This window comes from Oryctolagus cuniculus, chromosome 11, assembly GCF_051225735.1.
Source record: "Oryctolagus cuniculus isolate XC-2025 breed Fujian yellow rabbit chromosome 11, ASM5122573v1, whole genome shotgun sequence".
In the NCBI taxonomy this organism is placed as follows: Eukaryota; Metazoa; Chordata; class Mammalia; order Lagomorpha; family Leporidae; genus Oryctolagus; species Oryctolagus cuniculus.
This window is the reverse complement of record NC_142877.1, coordinates 1059892-1085273: the sequence shown is the minus strand read 5'-3', so window position 1 is coordinate 1085273 and position 25382 is coordinate 1059892. Positions and strand designations below refer to the sequence as shown.

Genomic DNA, 25382 nt, shown 5'->3' with positions numbered 1-25382 from the left:
CTCACCCCGCTGCCCCCCACGCCGGGTCTGGGGCCTGGGCCGGGTCAGGTCACCCCGCTGCCCCCTGAGCCGGGTCTTGGGGCCTGGGCCGGGTCAGGTCACCCCGCTGCCCCCTGAGCCGGGTCTTGGGGCCTGGGCCGGGTCAGGTCACCCCACTGCTCCCTCCGCGCCCTGAAGCAGACCCCAGCCAGCTGAGCCCCCCAGGGCCCAAGCCCGCAGCGCCCACCCCACGGGCCAGGACACGCACATCACTGCCTATGCAGGCGGCCAGCGGCGGGTGTGAGGGGCTGGGGTGCTCCGTGGGGCAGGGCCGCGGCAGGCTGTTGTCATGGCGACACAGGGCCTCTTGCCCGGCAGCAGAGGGGAAGCCGTCCAGGGGCAGGTGGGCGTACAGGAGGCAGCTAGAGGGGACACGGGCCACGGTCAGCAGCAGGCGCCCAGGTACCAGCCCCGGGCACAGGGGAGCCCAGGCGGCCCTGCCCCACTCCCACCAGGCAGCCCCTCACTTCTCGCCGGCGCGCTGGGCAGGGGCGCGGGCCAGGCAGGCCTCGGTCACCCGCAGCTGCAGCAGGGCGGCCTCGTAGTAGGCGCTGGGCAGCAGAACCACGTAGTCCTGCAGGAGACAGGCAGTGGGCTGCCGGCCCCGGGCTGAGGCCCTCCCCGCCCCCACCTGGACCCCCACCTCACCAGCAGCACCCCTTCTGCCTCCACCAGCAGGGACCAGGTGCCGGGGTGCAGCACGAAGGGCTCCCCGAAGCCCCTCCTGGGCACGGTGAGAAAGGAGGGCTCCGTGCTTGGCGGGAAGGCCACGGGCTGGCTCTGCTCCGGGCCTGAGGGGGCGCCCTCCTCCTGCATGGACACCCGGCCGCTCACGCCCACGGGCCCACGGTTCACGTAGCGGAAGACGAGCCGGAAGAGGTCAGGGGAGGTCACGTTCAGCCTGGCCACGATCCTGGGCTGGGGTGGGCACTCAGCATCAGGTCGTGTGCTGGGGTCACGCCGTGGAATGGGGGAGGGGGCAGAGTCCCAGGAACGGGGGTGGAGCCCCGGGGACAGGGGCGGAGCCTGGGGTGGCACCTACCTGGATGGGCGTCATCTGGGCGTAGCCCCTCCAGCTGAAGCCCTCGAACTCCAGGGGGTTGAAGCCGAAGCGAATGGCGCGGCCCTCGGGCGTGGCTGCCTCCTCCAGCTCCAGCCGCAGGTGGTGCAGGTCCGGCAGGTAGTGGTTCTTCGCGGGCCTGGCCACGGCAGGGCACGGTCAGCGCGAGGGGCGTGGGGAGGCCCGGGACAGCCCAGCCGAGGGAGGCACCTACTCGCTGCAGGTGGGGCCCTGGGTGTTGGGGCGGCACCGGCAGGCGCCCGTCCTCGGCTCGCAGCCCTGGCCCAGCGCACCGCCAACGTCACACCGACAGCCTGTGGCGAGGTGGGAATGGGGTCAGCTGCTCCAGGCCCCGGCCTGCCGGGGGCCCACAGCCTCCAGCCAGGACCCCGCTCGGCCCTCACAGGTCGAGAGCTACAGTGGCCGGGAGGTCGACTTTCATCCACCCAGGGGCTCCTGGGCTCGGGAGTCCCGGCTCGGGGCCAAGGGTGGGCGCCCTCTCCCTGCCCAGTGCCCAGCACAGGCCTGGCCAGGCCACGAGGAGCAGCTCCAGGGACACCACACCTGTCCCTGGGCTCCCCGTTCCCAGGCCCCAGTGGAATCCCTGCCCCGGGGGTCAGCCCCTGGGCCTCTCTAGCGGGGGTCCCTGCCCTGGGGTCAGCCCCTGGGCCTCCCTAGCGGGGGTCCCCAGGGGTCAGCCCCTGGGCCTCCCTAGCGGGGGTCCCCAGGGGTCAGCCCCTAGGCCTCCCTAGCGGGGGTCCCCAGGGGTCAGCCCCTAGGCCTCCCTAGCGGGGGTCCCCAGGGGTCAGCCCCCTGGGCCCCAGCTCCCCAGGAGTGGCCCGAACGAAGGCTGAGGACCCAGGCACTCACTGCGGCAGCCAAAGTAGCCGGCCTGGTCCAGCCCGAAGAAGCCGTCCTTGCAGGCCGCGCAGGTCCGGCCGCACACGTGGGGCTTGCAGAAGCACTGGCCACTGTCCTGCGGCCGCAGACAAGGTGAGCTGGGGGCGGGGGCGAGTCCCGACCGGCCACCCCTGCCCCCGGCCCCCAGGTCCTCACTCACCGCGTGGCACTCGGCACCTCCACCCACTGTGCCCCTGGGGTCGCAGCTGCAGCCTGGGGGGGGGGGCAGAGCTAGGCCTGAGGGTGCGGGCGGGGGCAGGAGGGCCTGGGCTGGACCCCAGTCTCCCCTCCCCAGGGCTCCCTGCAGGCAGACTCACGGGCGCAGCCCTCGGGGTTGCTGGGGCTCAGCCCCCAGAACCCAGCTCTGCAGTGGTCACAGCTCGGCCCCTCCACGTGCGCCCGGCACACACAGGGGGCTTGTGCCTGCGAGGGGGCAAGGCTTGGGTCAGAGCGGGTCCCTGCGCTTCTCCCAGCCCACGACCCTCCTCAGGCCCTGCCCCACGCCCGGCAGTCACGGGGCACAGGTTAGAGGACCCTGGGTTGCCGTGGCAGCCAAGCTGGGAGCCGCCGGTGTCCCTGTGCTTGGCGTCTGAGCACGGCCGGGGCAGCTCGCCCTCCTCACCCCACAGGCGGCCCTGCGCTCACCTCAGGAAGGGCAGGATCGGCGGGGGCCAGGCCAGCGGGGTGGCAGGAGCCAGCTGTGGGGAAAACCAGGCCTTGGTCACTCCCTGCGACCGATCAAAAAGGCCAGGATTCCCCCAGGCTACCCGGGACCGTGGCTGCACAGGAGCCTGCACACGCTCCTCCCGTGCACATGCGTGAGTGTGGACACGCACGCACACACACACACACAACACACACACCTGTGAGCACGCGCACGGGAACCTGCACACGCACCTCCCGTGCACATGCGTGAGTGTGGACACACACACACACACACCTCTGAGTGAGCGTGGGAGCCTGCACACACCTCCCGTGCACATGTGAGTGTGGACATGCACGCACACACACACACACAACACACACACCTGTGAGCACGCGCACGGGAGCCTGCACACGCACCTCCCGTGCACATGCGTGAGTGTGGACACACACACACACACAATACACACCTCTGAGCATGGGAGCCTGCACACACCTCCCGTGCACATGCATAAGTGTGGACACGCGCGCACACACACACAACACACACACCTGTGAGCGCGTGCGGGAGCCTGCACACGCACCTCCCGTGCACATGCATGAGTGTGGACACACACACACACAACACACACCTCTGAGCGAGCGTGGGAGCACACACACAAATACACCCAGAAGAGCCCCGTGCCGTGTGAACGGCCACACACAAATGTCATCATGGGAGGTGCCCGCACGTGGCCCCTGCCCCACTCACCCTCACAGGAAGGGAAGTTGTAGGCGCCGGGCACACACGTGTCGCACCGCAGCCCCGTCACGCGGGGCCGGCAGGGACACTGCCCACTCCGAGGGTCACAGGTGCTGTGCAGGGAGCCGTCGGGGGAGCACTGGCAGGCTGTGGGGCCACGGCTGGTGAGGGCACGCCGGGGACAGCCGCCCTCACCCCCACCCCCAGCCCGGCACTCACGCGTGCAGTCGGGGAAGCCGTGGAAGCCGGGGCTGCACTCCTGGCAGGCGGCACCTGCGTAGCCAGGACGGCAGCGGCACAAGCCACCAGCCCCACACAGCTGATCCAGGGCTCCCCGGGGATCACAGGCACAGGCTGCGGGGGGCAGGCGGGGCAGGGGTCAGGCCCTGACACCACGCCGTGGCCTCCCCAGACCCCGCCCAGCCCTCGCTCACCCTGGCAGTCAGGGTAACCATGGTGGCCAGGGCGGCACTGGTCACAGCGGGGGCCGTCAAACCCAGGCCGGCACAGGCAGCGGCCGGCCTCGTCGCAGCCTTCGGGCAGGGTCCCGGTGGGGCTGCAGCCACACACTGTGGGGGAGGAGGGTGTCACGGAGACGGCTCTGCCCCGGCCCGCCCCCCATAGCCGCTCCAAGGCGCCACTCACGCTGGCAGAGGGGGAAGTGGAAGAAGCCAGGCGCGCAGCGGTCGCACGCAGCTCCCTCGAAGCCCAGCCGGCACCGGCACTGGCCCGAGTCGGGGTCGCAGAGGCCATCAGCCACCCCAGGGCTGGAGCACGGGCACGCTGCAGCCGGGGCGGTGACAGGCTGGGTCAGACGGGGGTCGGCCCCGGGGTCGGGCTGGGGGCCGGGCAGGGGGCCAGACTCACGCTGGCAGCCGGGGCCGTAGAACCCGGGCGCACAGAGCTCGCAGTGGGTGCCCTGGAAGTTGGGTTTGCACACGCAGCGTCCCACGCGTGGATCCTTCCGGCAGGCGTTGCCCTCGGTGCCAGCGGCGCTGCAGTCACAGTCTGCGGGGGAGGGGGAGGCTCAGCCGCCCGGGGTCCAACCTCCCCTGGGAACACCCCCCACCTGCACACAGCACTGCCCAGAAACCAAGAGAAAACCCCAACACCGGATGAGAGCAAGACGGGCCCGGGGGCCACGGGACAGCCACAGGGCAGAAGGGCGAGCCGAGTCTCGGGCTCCGGGGGAAGGCGGGGAGCACCGGGTGTCTGTCAGGGGCAGAAATGGCGGCTGCAGGTCCCCCAGGGCCACGCAGTACCCACGCTCCCCTCCTCAGAGCCTGGCCACGGCATCCAGCACCCAGACCGGAACACGCCCGGCAGCTCCCACGCACCCATGTCGGGAGCAGGGGTCAGCGCAGGGACCCCACGGGCGGCAGGAAGGCCGCACAGGCAAAGACTGAGCCGACTCGGCACAGCCCCCCGAGGGGCTCCCGGAGCCCAGCACGCCTGGCGCTGTGAGGGAGAGGTGTGCGCTGGAGGCAGCCCTGGGGACACAGGGACGCGGCAGCCACGAGCCTCGGGCAGCTGAGCTCCAGCCGCCAGGCCGGCCTCACGGCAGGGAACGCGTATCCCATCCACGCGCGACCACGTTCTGGGTGTGGGAAGAAAAACTCAAATCCCAGAGACAAGGGGGCCGTGTCGTGGCACAGCGGGGCAAGTCCCCGCCGCAGCACTGGCTCCGGTCTTGGCCGCTCTGTTCCCCATGCGGTTCCCTAGTGGCCTGAGAAGGCAGCAGAGGACGCCCAGTCCTCGGGCCCTGCACCCGCGTGGGAGACCGGAAGAAGCTCCTGGCTCCTGGCTTCAGACTGGCTCAGCTCCAGCCATTGCGGCCATTTGGGGAGTGAACCAGCGGATGGAAGACCTCCCTCTCCCTCCCTCCCTCCCTCCCTCCCTCCCTCTCTCTCTCTCTCTCTCTCTCTCTCTCTCTAACTCTGTCTCTCAAATAAATAAACTTAAAAAAAAAAATAAGAAAAACTCGAGGATAAGCAGAAACGCTCAGACCCCAGCGTGCACAACCCGAGCTGGGGCTACACAGCCCAGAGGGGACCACGCAGCCCGGACAGCGGCAAACACTCCTGGACCCTCAGGCCTTAGAGGACGTGCACACAGACACGGCAAGTTTCGGAAGGGACAGCCATGGGGACCCACGGCGGGACCTGGCCACGAGGGCACACAGAGGGACCCCGGCCACGAGGACCCATGGCAGGACCCCGGCCACGAGGGCACACAGAGGGACCCCGGCCACGAGGGCCCATGGCAGGACCCCGGCCACGAGGGCACACAGAGGGACCCCAGCCACGAGGGCCCACGGCGGGACCCCGGCCACGAGGGCACACAGAGGGACCCCGGCCACGAGGGCCCATGGCGGGACCCCGGCCACGAGGGCCCGCAGCAGGACCCCGGCCACGAGGGCACACAGAGGGACCCCGGCACGGTGGGACCCCAGCCACGAGGGCACACGGAGGGACCCCGGCCACGAGGGCCCGCAGCAGGACCCCGGCCACGAGGGCACACAGAGGGACCCTCCATGAGGGCCCGCAGCAGGACCCCGGCCACGAGGGCACACAGAGGGACCCAGCCACGAGGGCACACAGAGGGACCGCGGCATGGTGGGACCCCGGCCACGAGGGCACATGGCAGGACCCCGGCCACGAGGGCACATGGAGGGACCCAGCCACGAGGGCACACGGCGGGACCCCGGCCACGTGGGCACACGGAGGGACCCCGGCCACGAGGGCACACAGAGGGACCCCGACCACGAGGGCCCACGGCGGGACCCCATGGGATGCCCCTTGCTGGCCTGAGAAACGGCGCGTGCCAAGCAGGGTCACGGGCACGGTGAGCTCTGGAGGCCTGGTGATGGCCGTGGGGAGCCTCGTCCTGCACCACACAAGGCGTCAGCTGCATCCCTGGCCAGCAGCACCGCCAGTTCTAAGAACTGGAGCGTCCCCAGGCGCCACCCAATGTCCCCTGGGGCCCAAAGCCACCGCTGGCTGGGAACCTGCTGCCCTCTGCCGCCTCGGGGGCCGGAAGGAAGCAGCAGGAATCGGAGCGCTCACTTCCGTTCCTGGGTCAGGAAGTCAAAGTCTCCCCAGGCGGCAGGCGGCCCAGCAGACCTCACCACGTGGGCGCGGCTGTCTTCCCAAGCACCTGCGAGGTCCGATCGACCAAGGACAAAGACCAGAAAGAGACGGGGACAGGGGCGAAAGGGCGGCGCCCCGCACCCAAGCGGGGCTGAGCCCCGGCAACTCAGCCTCAGCAGACGGCCCAAGTGCTGGGTCTCTGGGACCCGTGTGGGAGACCCGGAAGAATTCCTGGCTCAGGCCTGGCCAGACCTGGCTGCTGCAGGCACCTGGGGAGTGACCCAGTGGGTGGACGGGCTCACTCGCTCACTCTCGCTCAGCCAGCGTCGTGGTCAGGCTCACGACACTGGCGTCCTGCACGGGCACCAGTCCAGGCCCAGCTGCTCTGCTTCCAACCCAGCTCCCTGCTGATGGCCTGGGAAGGCAGCGGACGACGGCCCAGGTGCTCGGGCCCCGGTACCCACGTGCTCGGGTCCTGGTCCAGCTGTGGCCACCTGGGAATGAACCTGCAGATCGGAGATCCCTCCTCCCTATAACCCTGGTTTTCAAATAAATACACTTTGTATATACGTAAACAAAGCAGCTACACCTGGCCCTTCTGAGAGTGGGCCAACCCCGGCTCACGCCGTGGGCGGAAGGCGGAACATTCCGGCGTGAGAAAGAGCCCAGGGGAGAAGCCGCAGCTTGAGGGCTTGAGCTGGGTGCGCCACTCACCGACCGCAGCAGACACCCGCAAGGTTCTCCCTCAAACACAAAACGACCACAGGGCGGAAACCACGGGGCCGGCAGACACGGGAGGCCGAGCAGGCGTGGGCAGAGCCGGCATGCGGGGGGGGGGCTGGGAGAGCCACCGGACTGTCCAGACGCTCCCCACAAACTGGCCCCGCCCACCGAGGACCGCGGCTCTGTGCCGTGTTGCCGGGGCAGCCGCCCGTTCTACCTCGACCTGCCCGCAACCGAGACGCATCCTGGTTCTGGGAGGGGTCTCCACGCCCAGCACACTGACGGGGGCATGAACAGCGGCGAGCAGGTGAGCGCGTGGCCACGCGGGCCGGGCGGTGTGGTCCTGAGAACAGCTGGGCAACCTCCAGCCGAAACCCTCCCTGCCCGGGCTCGCCCGGCGGCCGGCGCCTTCTCCAAGGCCAAGGGCCGGCGTCTCCGCACCGCTTCTTAGACCTATGGCGGTGTGAGAGCGGGGCCTCAACTCCCAAAGCCAGGGGCTGGTGAGGCAGACCCGGCCTCTGTCGGCTCGGTGGACTGCGAGTGGCAGGTCGCAGGGCAGCGCGGGTGCGACACGCAGCCACAGAACACGTGGTCACGGAACACATGGTCACGGAACACCAACACACACAATTGCAGAACACACAGTCACAGAACAGTCATGGAACACGTGATCACGGAACACACAATCATAGAACACAGTCACGGGACATGCAGTCACAGGACACGCCATCACAGGACACGCCATCACAGGACAGTCACGGAAAACGTGATCACAGGACACGCAGTCATAGAGCACACGATCACGGGACACGCAACGGCAGAACCGCGTGTGAGACATGTGGGCATCACAGCTGAGCGGGGGGAGGGGTCACGTGCAGGCAGTGTGGCTCGGGAGAACCCTGTGTGTCGCCTGACTCCGAGGGTTTTCGGGAGGAGCCGCCCGCCCTCCGCGCAGGCGCAGGCCCGGTCCCTCTGCCCAGGCGGGCGGGGCCCTGGCGGCCTCGGCACTTACTCACGATCTGTCCGGCCGGTAGCACCTGCTCGCCGGTGTCGCTGGGGGAGGAGGGCAGCGCTGCGGGGAGACACCGGGCGTCGGCCGGACGCTCCGCACCCCCACCCCCACGCAAATGGAGCTGTGTGAGGGAGCAGGACCCCCACCCAGGGCCCCCAGGACCCCACAGCCCCGCCCGGCGGGCGTCCTCACGGTAGCAGTGCGGGAAGCCGGTGTAGCCCTCGGCACACGCGTCGCACCGCTCCCCCGTGAAGTTGGGCCGGCAGTAGCAGCGGCCCGTCAGGTCCTCACACGTCCCGTCCGTGAAGTCCGACTCGCAGGCGCAGGCTGGGTGGGGCGGGGACGAGCCGTCCTGAGACCCCAGCTGGGGCCTCCGAGGGTGCGGGGGCCCAGGGGACGCAGCCCGAGACCGGGGGACCACCCAGCCCTGGCAGAGCCCCTCCCGGGCGGGCTCTGAAGCTCGGGCCTCTGCCTCCCCTGCCACACCCCCGTCCCGTCCAGCGGCGCCCACTCACGGCGACAGGCGTGTGGCGAGTCGAGGGGCTGGTCCGGGGCGCGGTAGAAGCCGGGCAGGCAGCGTTCGCAGTTGATGCCGGTGGTGTGGTGCTGGGGGGGGGCGGGCTGCTGAGTCCTCACGTCCCCCGCGGGGGCCGCCACACCCGGCCCCGCCCCCGGCCTACCTGGCAGTCAATGCACACACCCCCTCCCTGGTAGATGTTGTCTTGGTCCTGGCTGGCGTGGCGCCGGGCCACCTCGGGGTCGTAGTAACAGGCGTGGGCGTGGCCGTGGCAGTTACAGGCTGGGAGGGGGCTCAGCGTCAGCACAGATCCATGGCCACGAGGGCCCATGGCACACGCGTGTGGGGCGAGTGGGGGCACAGGTGTGGGCACTCACGCTGGCACTCGTTGGCGCTGTCGGTGGTGGCCGGCTTCCAGGGCTGCTGGTTGAAGCCGGGGCAGCAGCGGTCACAGGAGCCCCCACACGTGTTGTGCTGACAGGCACACTGCAGCCTGCGGGGCCCAGAGCACGGCGCTCAGACCCCGCCCTGCGGCCTCCCGCGGCCCTCGCTGACGGCTCACCCGGCTCTCAGGCGGCGAGCCTGGCCCGGACGCCCGAGTCCACTCCCCAGCCTCAGCGAGGGCTTCACTGTAGCGGGAGCTGTGCGGGGTCTCTGTCGGGCTGGGGACCAGGAAGCGGTGTGGGTGGAGGCGGAGGCGGAGGAGGGGCCCAGGACAGGGACCCCAGGGGTCAGTGCAGGGTGGCCCTGCCCGTGGCTCCTTCCCACGGGGACAGGATCGAGTCCAAGCCCTGGACCCCCGGTGTCAGCTCCAGGACGGAAGACACTCGCACCGCCAGGGCCCAGCTGGCACCGGGGCAGGGGGCCAAGAACTGCTTCCTCTTCCAACTGGGGTGGACACCAGGCCGGAGGCTGGAGCCGCCCACTGCTCGGAATTCCCAGAACCCTGTGCCAAAGCCCCCAGCACATGCCCAGAGGGCAGCCAGGGCCGGCAGAACTCGCCGCCCCCCACCCTCCAGGCCCGTGCATGTGCTGAGCGGGACCCCGGAAGCCGCCAGCTCCACCCTCGTCCCCCCACCCCACCCCGGGCTCCTCTCGGAATGCAGAAGACCTGTGAGGAGGAGGAGCCGCGGGGAACACGCCCACCGTGTCGGCTGCCGCCAAGGGGGCCCACGGCCAAGGCCTGCAGCCCGTGCCCCCCTCTCGACCCCGGCAGGGCCCCTACGCTGAGAACTCAGCACAGTGCCAGTGCCAGGACGGCAACGCCAGGTGGGTTCGGCAAAAATGCTGGCATGGGCCCCTGGAGGGTTCTTCCCAAGCCGGGCAGGCGGGGGGCCAGAGGCGGCCTCCCAGGCCCAGCAGACACAACACCCGCACGGCCACACCCCAGCACCCGGGAAGGTGTGACAGACCACCAGGACGCCCACAGCGGAAACTGAGGGCTCGCCGGAGGCACCAAGCGCAGACCAGACGCCGGACGGAGGTGGAGCTGGAAAAGCCCCATCTGCGGCCGGGCAGGGGCGCGGTGGGCGAGGCCGCCTGCGGATGTCGGCGCCCACACTGGTGCAGAGGTCTGTCTCGGCCGCTCCATTCGCCCCGGCTCCCGGCTAACGACCCAGGAAAGCAGCGGCAGGTGACCCAAGCCCTTGGGCCTCTGCGCCCACGTGGGAGACCCGGATGGAGCCTCAGGCTCCTGGCTCCAGCCACTGTGGCCATCTGGGGAGTGACCCAGCAGATGGAAGACCTCTTGGGGAGTGACCCAGCGGATGGGAGGCCTCTGGGGAGTGACCCAGCGGATGGGAGACCCCCCGGGCACCAGCCGCGCAGCCGGAGCAGAGGCACTGCCGGGGCGGATGGGCTCCGGGGTGAGGCCAGGCGTGCAGGCGCGGGGAGCCGGCGTGGGAGAGCCCACTGCCCGGAGAAGAGGCAGCAGTGGCAGCTCACGGGCACAGGGAGCGCAGCAGCAGGCTGGACTGGGTCTGCAGTTCCTGGGGAGTGGCCCTGCCCACGTCCAGGCCCGGCGCGTCAGGGGGAGGGGCAGGCCCAGCTGCCGGTCCAGGGCCACCGCCACCCGGCAGCCTCTGCGCCCGCCGGGCCCCGCAGCTGCACTGGAGGACCTGGGGAGCAGCCGCTGGTGCCGCTCAGCTGGGGTGGCCGTGCCACACGCGGGGGGTCTGGGCTCACATCTCCACTTCTGTCCCATCTGGGCCACCCCCACATCCCCTGCAGAGCAGGACCATGGGCGGACCCCAATGGAAGGCACAGGAGACCTCCATCCACGTGTGCGGAGTGCGGGCGCCGACTTCCGAGCACTGGCTGGAGAGCCCGCCTGTTCCCGGGGTGCCCGGAGGTGGGAGTGGGGAGTCCAGGCCCCAGCCCAGGTGCCTCTCAGGGCACCCCGTCCAGCCCCTTCCACTGTATCTCTCCAGTGTTCCCTCACAGAGACCACTGAGCTGGGGTCCCTGCCTCTGTCCCCTGGGCCAGGAATGCAAGCTAGCCTGGCTCAGGTCAACAAACACCTAGCTGGACAGGAAGAGGGGGAGGGGGAGGGGAGGGGGAGGAGCCAACCTGCCCCAGGGCTGCTCCGAGGGTGAGCGAAGCCCCCTGGGGTTCAGTAGGCCCAGCCCACACCCCTGCTGGGCAGGATGGGACGGGCAGGGGCCGCGGTCTCACCTGAAAGGCTCTGTGGGGTCGGTGGCATCACAGACGTCCGCATGGCCGTGGCAGACGCAGCGGCCGCCGATGCTGATGTCCTTGATGCTATAATAATACTGCGCCCACGGCCCCGTGAGTGCCTGGTGGCCCCTGGCCACGCCCAGGGCCCAGGGTGGCCCCTACAAGCTGCAGCCAGGCGCCCCCTGGCCACTCTGGGGTCCCCAGGGCCTCCCCAAGCCAGGCACCCACTGGCCACACCAGGTTCCTGGAGCCTCCTGGAGCCAGGCGCCCCCTGGCCACACCAGATCCCCAGGGCCTCCCCCAGCCAGGCCCCACTAGCCAACCCCAGGTCCATGGGGCCTCCCCAAGCCAGGCGTCCCCTGGCCACTCTGGGGTCCCTGGGGCCTCCCCTAGCCAAGGTCACCCTTGCAGGCTGCAGCCAGGCCCCCCAGCCACCCCAGTCCCCGGGGCCTCCCCCTGCCGGCTCACCCGGCGGGTGACCGTGGGGTCCCGCAGCGCCTTGCCCATCAGGTGGCCCAGCAGCGTGTTGGTGCGCAGGAAGCGGAGGCGGATGTTGGTGGCCTTGGTGAAGTCCCGCAGCAGCGGCGAGAAGGAGAAGTTCATGGCCCCCGGGCGCCCGTTCACCAGCGACACCACGATCTGCGGGCCGCGGGCACAGGGCGGGTGAGCGGGGCACGGGCGCCGTCGCCGGGCAGGGCCGCGCCCCGGGAGCCCACCTCGCCGTTCTCCAGGGGCACGATGCGCGAGTACTCGGTGGTGCAGACCGCGTCGTCGTCCCGGCTGACGCGCTCCAGCGTCCGCGCCCCGAAGCGCTCCAGGCAGTCCCTCTTGGAGGCTGCCAGGGACGGGCGGCGGTGAGGGCACAGGGACCCCAGCAGACCCCGGGGCCCCTGCACGTCTCCCCCAGCCTGGCCTGCTCGCCCCAGGGAGGCCGCGTGGGTGCTGGGAACTGTGGGACGGCGAGCGCCTGGCCCCGCCCCAGGCACGGGGCTGAGCCCGCCTCTCCCCAGGACAGGCTCGGAGCCGCGTCCCCTGGGTGAGCAGCCCCCCGCCCACGACAGGGCCACCCCTCCCCGCACTGGAGCCAAGGACTTTGGGGGACACGTGGGGGACCAAAGGCCAGACCTATCCCACAGGGGAGTGGCGTGGGTGCTGACCCCCCAGTGAAACTGGCAGGAAGTGAGCTCAAAGCTGGCCTGGGGGGCACCAGGGGGCCAGGGCCCAGACGGCCAGGGTTGTGACGGTCCTGAGCCACGTGGAAGCCGCGTGCAGGGACACAGCACGGCGACCAGAAAGCACAGGCTCCCCCAGGGACACCCCAAGGCCCCAGGCGTCGGGACACTCACAGGCAAAGAACTGCCACGGCTGGTAGGTGAGGCCGAAGTCCGTGGAACGTTCCAGCACCCAGAGGTCCGGCCGAGGGGAGTTGGCGAACTTGATGAGCACATAGGCCACATGGAAAACCTGGGGGAGAGCGGGTGTGGGGGGGCGGGTGAGTGGGGGGAGAGCAGGGGTGGGGGGAGAGGTGTGGGGGACGGGTGAGTGGGGGGAGAGCAGGTGTGGGGGGCGGGTGAGTGGGGGGAGAGTGGGTGTGGGGGGAGAGGTGTGGGGGCAGGTGAGTGGGGGGAGAGCGGGTGTGGGGGGAGAGGTGTGGGGGGCAGGTGAGTGGGGGGAGAGCGGGCATGGGGGGAGAGGTGTGGGGGGCAGGTGAGTGGGGGGAGAGCGGGTGTGGGGGGAGAGCGGGTGTGGGGGGAGAGTGGGTATGGGGGGAGAGGTGGGGGAGCGGGTGAGTGGGGAGAGAGCGGGTGTGGGGGGCGGGTGAGTGGGGGGAGAGTGGGTGTGGGGGGAGAGGTGTGGGGGAGCAGGTGAGTGGGGGGAGAGCGGGTATGGGGGAGAGGTGTGGGGGGAGCGGGTGAATGGGGGAGAGTGGGTGTGGGGGGAGAGGTGTGGGGGGAGCAGGTGAGTGGGGGGAGAGCGGGTGTGGGGGGCGGGTGAGTGGGGGGAAAGTGGGTGTTGGGGGGGAGAGGTGGGGGGGCGGGTGAGTGGGGGGAGAGCGAATGTGGGGGGACTGGGTGAGTGGGGGGAGAGCGGGTATGGGGGAGAGGTGTGGGGGGAGCGGGTGAATGGGGGGAGAGCAGGTGTTGGGGGAGAGGTGTGGGGGGAGCAGGTGAGTGGGGGGAGAACGGGTATGGGGGGAGAGGAGGGGGGCGGGTGAGTGGGGGGAAGAGTGAGTGTTGGGGAGACAGTGGGAGGACATAGCAAGGGTGTGAGGGCGGAGATAGTGGGGGGCAGTGAGTGGGGGGAACGGGGTGGGGAATGGTGGGGGGACTGAGGGGGGTGACTGAATCAGGGGACAGAGAGGGAATGGGGATGTTGGGGCTGTAGAGAGGAGAGACGGGGAGGGGGGATGGTGAGGGGGGCAGGGGAGGGACAGCAAGGGTGTGGCACGGGGGGATGGGGGAGACATTGAGGGTGGGGGGACGCCGGGAGTGTCGAGGGGGCAGTGGGACACTGGGTGCCTGGGTCACGTCCATGGCCCCTGGCACCCTGCACCCCTGCTGCCAGGTCAGGTGTGAGGTTCACAGGAGGGGCCGGGGACGCCCCAGCCCCACTGGGCATCTGTGGTTTGCTGGGGGGGGCAGGGAGGAAGCAGGGAGCAGCCCCTCTGAGGGGCACCCCTGCTGAGCCTCACGCTGCTTGGCCGGGCCCAGAGCGCACCTCCTCCCTCCCCCGGGAGCAGGTACGATGCACCTGACACGTGGGCCGGTGTGGGGCGGGGGGCAGGACAGGGCTCAGGGGAACAGCTGGTTTCCCCCCCAGGCAGTGGAGCCGGGGGACAATCCCAAGTCCTCAAGGCACAGCCCTGGTGACCTTGGCCTCCCCTGCCCCTGCTGAGGGGCCCAGTGGGGTATGCAGAAGGAGCTCCGGGCGCATCAGGGCACTGGGCAGCCCCTGAACCCCAACCCCTGTCCAAGGGACCCTGCCCACCTCTCTCTGCTCTCTCCTCCGGCGGGCCTGACCCCCCGACCTCTGGCTGACGAGGGGCCCACATCCCAGTGTTGGCCTTCCTGGTCAGAGGGCAGTGGGCGGGGGTGCCTGGCCCGCGCCCCTGGGACTCAGCAGCAGTCGGCAGGTCCTGGCTTTGTGCCCCCAGCCCTCACCGTGCCCTTGTGACACCTCCTTGGGGAAGCCCGCCCTGACTGCAGGCCTCCCCACAGGCCAGGTGCTGGGGGGTCCTCCTCCTGAGTGCCCCACCCCCAACCTCATCTCCGGGCCATGATCTGGGGTGGCCCCTCAGGGTCGCCCGCTGAGCAGCAGCCCAGGGCACGAAGCCGACACTCTGGGGTCAGGGATGTGCCCTCTCCAGAGGCAGTGGGGGGGAGGCCGAGCTGCCCTCCAGGCCGGGCCCCGGAAACAGCCCCAGGCACCCCAGCCTCAGCCAGCACCGAGGTCTTGGCCCTAGGGTCAGCCGTGGCCTCCACAGTGAGGCTCTGTGCCCCTTGCCCCCGGCCACCCACCCTCGCCTCTGCATGCTGGGCCCCGTCCCCATGGCACCAGGTCCCAGCAGGCGAGGCCCCCACCCCCCACTCCCCTCTGGGGGTTCTGGGCTTGGCCCCCGCCAGGGTGCCCCCCCATACAACACAGGGGGCTGCACCGTCCAGGCCAGGGCCCGGGCTGCCTGTCCCTCTGGGCTCTAACGGCTCCCATCTGCACAAAGTGGCCCTTGGGAGGAACGGGAGGCCCCAGAGTGGGGAGGGGGCCCGGGCATGTCCCCTCCCACCCCACCCACAGCCCCCTACCTGCAGGGCTCACGCCAGAGCCCCCAGGGCCACACTCAACACGATGGGTGAGCCCCTCCCCCAGCTCACAGGTGTACCCAGACAGGCCCTGGACTGTCCACCACGCATGAGGGCCACCCCCACATCAGGGTCCCTGACGCAGCCCCGCACAGGCAACAGCGTGCGACACCAGGCATCGGCGGTCCCGCAGGTTTTCCCAGCACAGCAGGTGTGGTCAGCCAGGCTGGGCATGCCGGGAGGGAGCAGCGGCGTCCCCCACCTGAGCCCGAGGCAGCGGGAGGCAGGGGTGTCCCCGTGGGGGGACCCCGGCCCCTCGTGGCCCCAGCCCTGGGGAGACACACGCCTGCTCTCCCCAGGAAGCCTGGACGCGGGGTGGGCAGTCAGAGCCGGGCAGGCCCCCACCCCGGGCCTCTGAACCTTACTCCCAGCCCCACGCCGAGGCCTCTGCACGCGTGTCCCAGGGAGCCCACGCGTGCTGGAGTGGGGAGACGGAAGCTCCCAGCCAGCCCCTGGGACCGCCCCCGCCTTTCCCTGCGCGCCGGCCCCCAGGCTGGCCACCGTCCTCCCTCGGGCTGCATTTTTCCCCGCTGAGAGCACTTGCGCAAGTGCGGACTCCGAGACACGGCGGGCAGGGCCGGGGGGCACCGACACGCCCAGCCCTCCGCCCGCAGGCGCTCGCGACCCCGGCTCCCGTCCGCGCCCGGGCATCTGGCTGCCCGCCGGGGTCCCTGGCCAGCTGTCCTCGGGATGCGGGGGTGGGGCGGGCAGTGTGGGGTGCGCCCCGCGCCCCCACCTGCGGGTGCCCTCGGCGTGACCCGGCCTCCCCGCAGGCAGCCGCCCCTCCCCGCCGCCCCGCACAGCTGCCAGCAGGGCTGACCTCTCCGTAAAAAGGAAGAAAACGTCTTTTAAAGCAAAAGCCAAACAAAAGCGGCCGGGTTATTTTTAAAAATCTCGCTATTCTGGGGTAGGCTCGAGTCCAGCACAGCGCCTCTCAGCCACTGCCCCCAGCCTAGCTGGACCTCGGGGGGAACCCGAGAGGGGTCCACCCCCGTGACCCCTGCCTGGAAGGGTCAGCATGCGTCCCAAGAGTACAGGGCCAGGGTGCGCTCCAGGCCTCGGGCTCTGGGACCCTGGGCGGCTCCTTCCCTCCTGGGCACAGGGCCGTGGGGACAGGCACCGATCGGGGGGGGTCACACTGTGGAGACCCTCGGGAAGGGCGTGCCGCTCTCCCTGGGGAAGAGGGGCTGGGGCCAGCAGCCACCTGGCAGGGACACGGCGGGGCGAGGGGGAGCAGTAGGCCGGGCCAGGCCTGGACACCACAGCAAGGCTCTGGGGAGGGGGCACAGGACGGCCTGGTGGCCAGCAGCCCCGGGGCTCAGACACAGGCTGAGGCTGCCCGTGGGGCTCATCACGTGCCCACCCGCAGCCCTGCCCGGGCGGACTCAGGGCTGGGGACGCGGTGGCCGGCCAGGTGCTGGTGCAGCGCCTGTCCTGCAGTGAGGGGACGCAGCTGCACCCGCCGATGGCGTGACTCAGCAGGAGGCCTGTGACTCAGCCCTGGCCCCACAGGAAGAAGGCCCTGTGCCAACGCCCGGGTCCAGCCGGGGTCCCAGCAGGAGGCAGGAAGCCCCTCCTAGCCCCGAGCATCCGGGCCAGCGCCCACTGGAGCCCACCCTGACCCCATCCTGCGCCCAGGCCAGCCTCGGAGGCCACCGTCCAGCCGGTCCAGCCTCAGTCTCTGCCCCTCCCCCTCGGCAGGAACTCCATCTGGGAACCCTGATGGCACCACAGCCCGGCTGGGGCAGCCAGGCCAGGGTGGGCTGTCCACTCGGGCCCCCGGCAGGGTAAACCAACCAGGGAGCTAGGACAGACCACAGGTGGACCCCACTGGGGGTAATAAAGGCATGGGACACCCGGGAGCCCCACCCCCAAGGGGTTGGCGAGTGCCCAGCCCAGGTGTGCAGGGTGGGGGTGGGAGCGGGGGTGGGGTGGGAGGGCCCGAGCCCAGGTGTGCAGGGCAGGGGGTGGGGGTAGGAGGGCCCCCCAGGACGGGCGTGCAGTAGCCCGCTCGACGGCCAGGGGCGTATCTAGTGACCCTGGGTGCCCCGCAGAGCCCTCCCGCCTCACCCCCCACAGCCAGCCCAGGTCAGGCCAGATGGCCAGCCGGGGCCACAGGAAGTGCGGTTTATCCCAAGGGGACCCCGTGGCCGAAACCCAAACAGTTTAGTCTCTGCTGTGCGGTGCTGTGAGAAGCCGGCACAGGGGAGTTTGTTTTAAAACCTGGAAAACAGGAAGGCCTTGGGGTGGCCAGGGCTGGGCCACCCAGGCAGGGTGCAGGGGCGCCTGCAAGCGCCCAGCGCAAGGTGACCAGCACGCCGAGCGCAGCCCCGTGTGGCCTGCAGGGCGAGCGGGCAGGCGAGGAGGCGGTCCTCTGCCCGGTGCTGCGGTGGGGGCCTGCAGACGCCCCCCAGGACTCTCTCGCCCCTGGGAGCCCAGCCCCTGCACCTGTCCTGCGCACTGGACTCTACTACAGCCCAGCCACTCCGCACTTCCTGCTGCTTCCCTGGACAACCCACTGACCTCCCTGGGCGCTGGCCACGTGGCCGAGTGCCGCGGGGCCCGGGAAGCTGTGCCAATGGCTGTGGCCTTGTAAGCGTGCGAGCCAGCAGCTCCTGGGGGGCCCGCCCCACTTTTGCAAAGTGCCAAGCCCCCACCCCGTTTACGGAGGAAACACCAGGAGCCCTGAAGCCCCAGGCCCAGCACAGCCAGCCCGCTCCTGCAGACACCAGCACCGGATCCCGGCGGCTCCACACTGGCACTGCCCCCTTGGTGCACTGCTGCCTCAGTTTCTCCAAGTGCCTGGGGAGGACTCGCACGGCTCCAGTGGTCAGAAACATGTTCCCCACGCCCCACCCCAATTCACCCTCTGCCTGCCTGGGGCACGAGCCCTCCCCCTGGCATTTCTAGGCCCCCACCAATCCTGGTCTCATGCCCACCAGCCCCCAGCCCCACTGGCCCCCAGCCCCAGGTGAGAGCAGAGCCAGGGGCTCCCTGCCAGGAACACCGCTCGTCTGAAGCCCCAGGTGAAGCGGCTGCTGGGGGCACGTGGGGCCAGAGCCACCCACTGGGCTGGGGGTGGCACCTGTGGCGGAGGCCCACCGGAGCCTGGGCAGGGGTCTGCGTGAGGCTCTCGGGAAAGGGGCCGTGGCCGGCGAGCTAAGCCGTGGCCCCGAGAACTGCCCAAGGACCCGAGGAGAAGCACAACACCTGCCCCAGGATGCCAGGTGGCGGCGCGGAGGCTCCTGGGCCCCGGGGACAGAAAGCCCCCCCACAGCTGTGCTCTAGGCCGAGTCCTGCGTGGGACTGTCACCCCCACCAGCACGTGGTGGGGACCCTCAGACCACACACGGCCCACCTCGTCCTCCGCCCTGGATGCCCGGTGCCAGCGGCCCTCCCCGCCCAGGGCGTCCGCTCCACATCTCAGAACAAAGCTTCTGGCCGCCGTGGCCAGGGAGTGCCGGACCCGCCCGCCCGTCCGTCCAGCTCCGCTTCCTGATGGAAGCCCCGGCCACACCCCAGGACCAGCGCCCCGAAGGGCTGCCCAGCCCCCCAGCGGCAGAGCCTTAGGAAAGAAGGTCCTCTCGCCCAGGGGCTTGGGGACCGGGCCCATCCCCACCCCCAGCCACGCCGGCAGCCCCTGGACCCAGGCCAGACGGCGGGGGCGGGAGGACGGAGGCGGGGGCGGGGGCGGTGTTTCCCAGAGCCGGAAGCGGCACTCTTCCCTCTGTGTCACTTCAGGGCTGGCAAAGCCAAGGCCTGGAGGCAGGGTGTCCGTGCACGGAACCCGCAGCCTACGCCAGGACGATATCAGACCAAACCCACGCCAGGCCCGCCAGGCCCTGAGCAGACTCCCGGCCCCCGGGTCAGGGCACGGCGGGGGCGCGCTCAGAGGACCCAGCCCCGGTCCTCGGCCCCCGCCAATCCCCAGCCCATCTCCCCCGGGGCCCCGGGCTCAGACCCCTGCCTTGTCCCCACCCAGCAGGCAGGAGGCTCAGAGGAACCCCCAGGAGCCCCTTTCAGGCCCTGGGGCCAGTTCACCCCCCCTCCGACAGCCCAACTGTGCCGCACAGATGCGGGGCTCTGGGGGCCCTGGGTCCCAGGGAACAGGGGAGCCTGGGATCGCTGAAAACCAGGGAGGGGAAAGGGCAAGACCCCTCCACACAGAGCGCGGCCTGACCAGCCGAGGGCAGCCCGTGCCCAGCCTTCCCCTCCCAAGCCCCCGGCTGGCGCAGGAGGACCTGCCCCTCAGTGCCGCCTTCTGGTGCGCGGCAGGGAGGCTGAGGGAGGAGCTGAGACCCACAGGGAGACCCGCAGGCCTCGCGGCCGGCCAGCAGGTCACAGGTGGGTGGGCTCGTGGGGCAGGGGCCTGGCGGCGGGCAGCCCGGGGTCGGCCGCCTCCAGGCTCCTCCCCGCCCTGTCCTGGGGTGCAGCGGCACTGCCAGCCCATTTCACAGGCCGGGCCCTGGAGACCAGGCACCAGGGCAAAGTCAGAGAGGGGAGAAGCCTGCAGCCGGGAGGAGTCTGACCCCCCCAGAGGGAATCCTCATGCCCAAGACCCCAGATCCCCGTGGAAACACTGGGCCCCACCCTCCCACCTGCACGAGGGCTCAAAGGTCAGGCAGGGCCCAGAGGCGCCCAGCTCCACGTGGCCACCCGGGCCCAGGTATCTCAGGAATGTCCACCTCTGCTGGCCTCGCGGCATTCCTGCCGCCCCTCCCACAACCGCCAGGAATTCCTCAGAGTAAACACCAGCCCCCCCCCCCCCCGCACACCGGCGCCCCACCCCAACTTTCGGGGACCTCCAGGGCACCCCTGCCCGGTCCCCTGCCCGTGTGCCCCACAGACGCCGCCGCGGCCTGGGCGGTGCTGCCTCCCGGCCTCTGCTCTCGCTCCAGTGGAGACCTTGCTGGGGGGGGTCCCCGGGAGGGGCCCTGGGGGGGTTCCAGGACGGGGCTGCGGCAGGCAGGAGGAGACTCTACCTGGCCCAGGTCCAGGGTCACGTTGACCTCATTGTACTCCAGGCCGCGGGACAGGGGCGGGCTCTGCCACCAGCGCTCCGTGCCGTCGATGGCGTTGCTCGCGGGGTGCGCCTTGTTGCTGTCGGCGGCCGTGCAGATGTCACAGTACTGGCCCTGCAGGGGAGGAGACACCGGGGTGGCCAGGAAGCACTGGGGGCTCCTCGTCCTGTCTGCCCCCTCCAAGGTCACCCTCCTGCTGGAAGAGGAGCCATCACACCGGCCCCCAGCCCTCCAGACACTGGTCCACCCGAGCGTCTGCTGCTGTTTGATTCCCAGCAGGCGGGCTCATGGGACCAGGGAGGAGAGGGGAAATCAAGGGGGCCAGCTGGAGGAGGTGGCACGTGAGGGCGGCCTACACGGAACGGGGGAAGTGCTCCAGGCAGAGCAGCTGCTGGGCGAGAGGAGGCCAGGAGGCCATGTGGCGGGGGCCACGGGGGCCAAAGAGCGAGGCACCCGCCACCCTTCTCAGCCCAGGGCCCAGAGGGCGGGGCAGGCTGGGCTGAAGGAGGGGTCATCTGGGGGGCTGCCGCCCCCCCCGTGCACTTGCTGGCGCCTCCTGGGTCAGGGGCTCAGAGCCTGACCCTCAGCCCCAAGCTAGGTGGCGGCAGCGGCTTCCGAGCCCCGGGGCGGGGCCCAGTCACAGCCATGCCAGCCTCAGCACCCCCATCCGCAGTGGGGGCTCCCGGGGACTAAGGGATCACAGGCCAGGGCCTGGCAGCTGCCTCTGTCACGGCCCGGCCACCTGCCGGGGGCCTGCCCTCTGAGGGGCAGAGGAAGCTCCCGCAGGGTCCTGGCCGCAGCCCCTGGTGGGGGAGGGGCGGCGCTGGGCGCCTGGGGAGCAGAGCCCGGGCCTGGCTGCCAGCCCAGTGGAACGAGCCCCCCCACTCCCCACCCAGGGAAACCAGACCCACTGTCCCCGCACACAAAGCAAAGGCGGCCCGAGAAGGCCCCAGAGGCCTAGCCTGGGAGCCAGAAGCCTCCTGGGAGGAGGAGGAAGGAGGTGGGAGGAGCCTGGGAGACCCCCCTGCCCCCACTGCACAGAGCCCGGAGCCCCTCATCCGCCTGTCCCTGCCTGCCTGGGCCCCACCTCCCCCCGGCATCAGGACGCAAGGAGACGAGGCAGATCCAGGTGCGTCCACCTCAGACCACGCCCCGCCTTGCGGCCTGGGCACCACTGTCCCCATCTCCAGTTAGACGCCACCTCTGAGGGGCACAGGGCCCAGGACCCCCCAGGTGATGGGCGACTGCTGCCGCCTCCCTAGGACCCCCGAGCTCGGCAGCAGCGGGGTTCACATCAGCTGTGTCCCACGCCCACCCAGAGCTGCCACAGCGGACCAGAGCAGAGGCCACACTGGCTGGGACCCACTGCCCGGCTAGAGCCCAGAGCTGGGCTGCAGAACCGGGGGTGGGCGGGCAAGGGAGGGGCCGCGGTACCTGGCTGGCTGGAGGTACGGAGGGCAGGCGGGGCCTTCTGGGAAGGCTGCCCACTGGCCAGACCCTCCTGGGCTTGTGAGCACCACAGGAGGTGGGGGAAGGCTGAGGGTCAAGGTACAGGGTGGGCTGCCGGTCTCCCAGGAGCCCAGGAACGGGTCCCAGCCCCCGCTGGGTGACAGAGCTGGTCTGGACACGGTGAGACGTGGCTCTCGTCCCCACCGAAGCCAAAGCCACAGGGGGCACCCTGGGTGGCGTGGGCCTCCCCGCCGGCCTCTCTGCCTCACTCTGGCTGGCGGTGCAGGCCACCCACCCCGTGCCACAGAGGGTCCCGCCGGGACACAGCTGGACACAGGCCTCCCTCCGATGAGTCCGCGGACGCCCCAGCCAGCAGCGTGTGCTGAGGCCTCTGGGAGCTGCAGGCCTGCACCCTTGGGCCACCCCGCCTGGCCCCTGGGCCCACCCGCGGCCCCAAGAGCTGTGGCTTCGTCTCCTGGGCACCCCCTGCCAGCCAGAGGCCCACTGAGCAGGAGTGCAGGGCCACAGAGCTGGCTCCAGCCTGCCAGGCCGTCCGTCCACGCGACCCCCGCAGCCTGGGAGCGGCCGACGGCGGCTCAGTGCTGAGCTTCCAAGGGGAGGCTTTTGCCTCTCGCACCAGACACGACCTCAGGGGAGCCGAACCGCCATGCTGTGCCCATTCTATAGACTGCAAAGTTGAGGCTCAGGGAGGAAAAGCCCACAGCTAAGGAGCTCGGACCCCAGGCTCAGGGGCCTCCAGGCGCCAGATGGGGGCGGTAAGGAGACACTGAGGGAACCGGGAGGGGTGGTCTGGGATGGAGCGGAGCCCCCAGCCCCCCGCCCCCCGCCAGAGCCCGCCAGCCCCTCCCCAGGAGCTCTGGTCCAGGGCCAGCTGGACCTGCGCGGGCTGTGGCGCACAGGCAGGTGTCCCCAGGTGAGACCCGCTGAGTTCAGCCAGAACACCGCGGCGGGCCGGCCAGCCCCTTCCTGCACGCCTGTGCCCCCCCCCTTCCCCAACTCCAGCGACCCCCCCCCACCGCCCAGCTCCGGACTCTCCTTCCCGGAAGGTGGGGGCAGGTCCCTGGAGGCGGCGGCTCAGGTTACACCAGCCCTCAGGGCCCCCAGACTCTAAGACGGGAGGGGGAGGGGGCGGGGAGGGCCACCCGGAGCAGGCTTTGCCCCCACCACGCCGACCCCAGCCCCAGGCTCAGTCCAGGGTCCCTAACAGATGCCCACCGTGGGGCCACCTAACCAGGTCCCCAGGCCCAAGGGTCTTCAGGGACTAAGACCACAACTTCCATCACCTGCCGGGCAGAATGTTGCCCTGGCCATGGGCCCCTGCTCCCACCCCCAGGGAAGGCTTCCCCGGCGTGCCCACCCCCACCTGGGGTCCACCAGGCCCTGGGCCCCTCGGAGAAAGGCTTTCCACCCTCGGCTGTGGCCCTGAGAGCGAGCGCCCGGCCCCTCCCGCCGCCGCCCGGTCCCCATCCGGAGGCCAGCAGGTTCCAGCCTGTCCCGGGGGAAGGCGGAGGCGCCCGCCCCCACCCCACAGGCAGGCTCGGCGCAGGCCAAGTCCCGCCCTCGCCGGGATCCCGGACTCGGGGCGCCCGGGGCTGAGCACCAGCGCCCGCCGGGCCACCTACGCCGCGCAAGTGACCGCCCCAGGGTCAGCGCCAGGGACACCAGCGCCTCCGGCCTCCCGGCAGGAACGCACAGCTTCCCGGCTTCTTGGTTCCCCGAAAGGCAGAGTGCGGGAGTCTGGACCCGAGGGCCCGTACCTGGACTCTGCGCGCCCGTGGCTCTCCCCACGGAGTCGCGCTGCGTCCCGCGCCCGCCGCCCGCGCTCACCTGGATGGTCTGGTTGGGGTCCCCGCCGGCCACGGGTCCCCCCACCAGCTTGCAGTAGAGGTCCTCGGTGGGGCGCGGGGGCCCGCGCGCTGGGGCCTCCTCGCCGCAGGTCGCGGACGCGACGATGCGGGCGCCCTCGGCCAGGTTAAAGTAGGGCGGGTGCAGGCTGAAGTCGCCGCCCGCCGTGGCCCGCGCCCGCGCCGCGCCCAGCAGCGCCAGCCCGGCCAGCAGCAGCGGTGCGGGACCCCTGGAGCCGCCCCCGGGCAGTGCGCTCCCCGCACGGTGCCGCGCGCTGCGCTTCGCCATCTTTCCGGCTCGGGGCCGCGACTCCGCGCTCCCGGGACAGCGAGCGCGGCGGGAGCCCCGCGGGTCTGCGGCGCCGAGGCCGGCGCGACTCGCCCCGCCCGCGGACGCCAGGCCCCGCCCCGGCCCGCCCGGGCGCCCGAGCCCCGCGCCCCGGGGAGGGGGCGGGGAGGGAGAGGGCAGGGGGAGGGGCGGCCTGAAGTTCTTAACCCTTCGGACCCCGGCCGGCCGGCCACCCGGAAGGAGCACCTGCTGGCTCCCGGCCAGGCCGTGGGAACCGCGCCGCCGCGCCTCCGCGGGCCCCCCGAGTCGTGGCTCCGGATCCCGAGTGGGGCCCAGCGCGCCCAGCTGGCTCCTCCCGGCCGGCTGACAGCTCCCCTCGTGGCCTCCCGGGTGCTTTCTCCCAGGTGTGCGAAGCCTGGGGGGGCGGGCCCTGGAGGGGCCCTCTTCTGCAGGGAGCGCAGGCCAGCTCTGAGTCAACCGCTTCTGGCTCCTGCCCGCCCCAGCTGGGCTTCAAAACTCTCAAACAGGGAAATGGCGGCAGAGGGCCTGGACGCCAGCCGGCCAGGCCCGGGACGATGGGGACTCTCATCACATGGGGCTGGAAGCGCCTGTCCATCAAGCTGGGCGAACTCCACCAGCGGCACCTGCTGGCCCTGAACCCATGCGTAGGTCCACTCCCCCGTCTCCGGCCAGCAGCCGGAGCCAAGTTTCTCTACCTCTGGGTGGCTGTGGCCACGGGGCCTCCTCCCTGTGGGCTCCTGGCCCAAATCCACGGGAGCGGGCAGGGTGGAGCCTCAGCTGGGTTTTGTCCTGGGGGGAATTTGTGGCTCCCATCTTGCTGGGCCCTGGACTGCGGTGAGTCCTAGCAGGCGTCCTGGGCCTGAGCCAACAGCTGTCCCTGGAACGTAGCACCTCCAACCACCTCTGCCGCTCCCCTCAAACCTCCAGTCCCGGGGGCTTTGCAGAGCTGGGCAGTGGGCGGTGGGAGTGACCCCTTCACCCTCCCCACCTTCCCTGGAGCTGGAGGTCTCCTCGCTGTAGCTTCTCCCACCTTGGGGAGGGGCCCTTTGCAGCAGCTCTCAGAGGGGGAGGAGCCAGCCCCGGGGTGGGCGGGAGGCCCGAGGAGGAGCTGATTTAAGATCCCCTAGCAGGCACAGCTCGGGCAGTGGCAGGTCCCCGGATGGGGGTTGGCCCAGCCACAGCCCAGCCTCCCTACTCCCTACTGCCTACCAGGCAATTGTGACAGCTGGGGTCCTGCAGCGCGGGGTGGGGGTGGGGGTCCCCACCGGGTCTGACTCTTCCCACGGTGGCTGTGGAGGGTCCGGTAATCGGCGGAGGTTGGGCCCGGAGCCCTCCGAGCCCCCTAGTGGCCAGGCCAGGCCTCCACCACCCTGGGCACAGGCACACAGCAGGGAGGAGCGGCCGCCTGGGAATGCGCTGAGTCAGCCCACAGCCAGCGCTCGGAGGGTTAATCCCAGGGCCCGCTGCTTCCGGGCAGACA

At 71.0% G+C, this 25382-nt stretch overlaps 1 protein-coding gene across 2 annotated transcripts in view; it reads right to left on the bottom strand.

Moving 5' to 3' along the window:
• LAMA5 (laminin subunit alpha 5) overlaps window positions 1-23989 on the bottom strand; it is a 41526-nt gene extending 17537 nt beyond the window's left edge. Inside the window, exons 1-25 of one of the 2 annotated variants that reach the window (XR_016215699.1) lie at window positions 23576-23989; window positions 20240-20392; window positions 12747-12864; window positions 12117-12235; window positions 11869-12039; window positions 11398-11495; window positions 9102-9217; window positions 8888-9006; window positions 8723-8813; window positions 8400-8534; window positions 8208-8267; window positions 4251-4391; window positions 4029-4166; window positions 3818-3952; window positions 3603-3737; window positions 3393-3530; window positions 2645-2697; window positions 2317-2422; window positions 2160-2212; window positions 1970-2075; window positions 1314-1413; window positions 1082-1238; window positions 688-957; window positions 507-613; window positions 248-401 (exon numbers count right to left, since the gene is read on the bottom strand). Coding sequence is in view for 1 of the 2 variants with exons in the window: in XM_070051634.2 (XP_069907735.2) it covers window positions 248-401; window positions 507-613; window positions 688-957; window positions 1082-1238; window positions 1314-1413; window positions 1970-2075; window positions 2160-2212; window positions 2317-2422; window positions 2645-2697; window positions 3393-3530; window positions 3603-3737; window positions 3818-3952; window positions 4029-4166; window positions 4251-4391; window positions 8208-8267; window positions 8400-8534; window positions 8723-8813; window positions 8888-9006; window positions 9102-9217; window positions 11398-11495; window positions 11869-12039; window positions 12117-12235; window positions 12747-12864; window positions 20240-20392; window positions 23576-23881 (3279 nt within the window). In the remaining variant the exon portion in view is untranslated. The remainder of the gene's footprint in view (window positions 1-247; window positions 402-506; window positions 614-687; window positions 958-1081; window positions 1239-1313; window positions 1414-1969; window positions 2076-2159; window positions 2213-2316; window positions 2423-2644; window positions 2698-3392; window positions 3531-3602; window positions 3738-3817; window positions 3953-4028; window positions 4167-4250; window positions 4392-8207; window positions 8268-8399; window positions 8535-8722; window positions 8814-8887; window positions 9007-9101; window positions 9218-11397; window positions 11496-11868; window positions 12040-12116; window positions 12236-12746; window positions 12865-20239; window positions 20393-23575) is intronic. The other variant, XM_070051634.2, reaches the window with a different exon arrangement.
• Between the last annotated feature and the right edge of the window lie 1393 nt (window positions 23990-25382).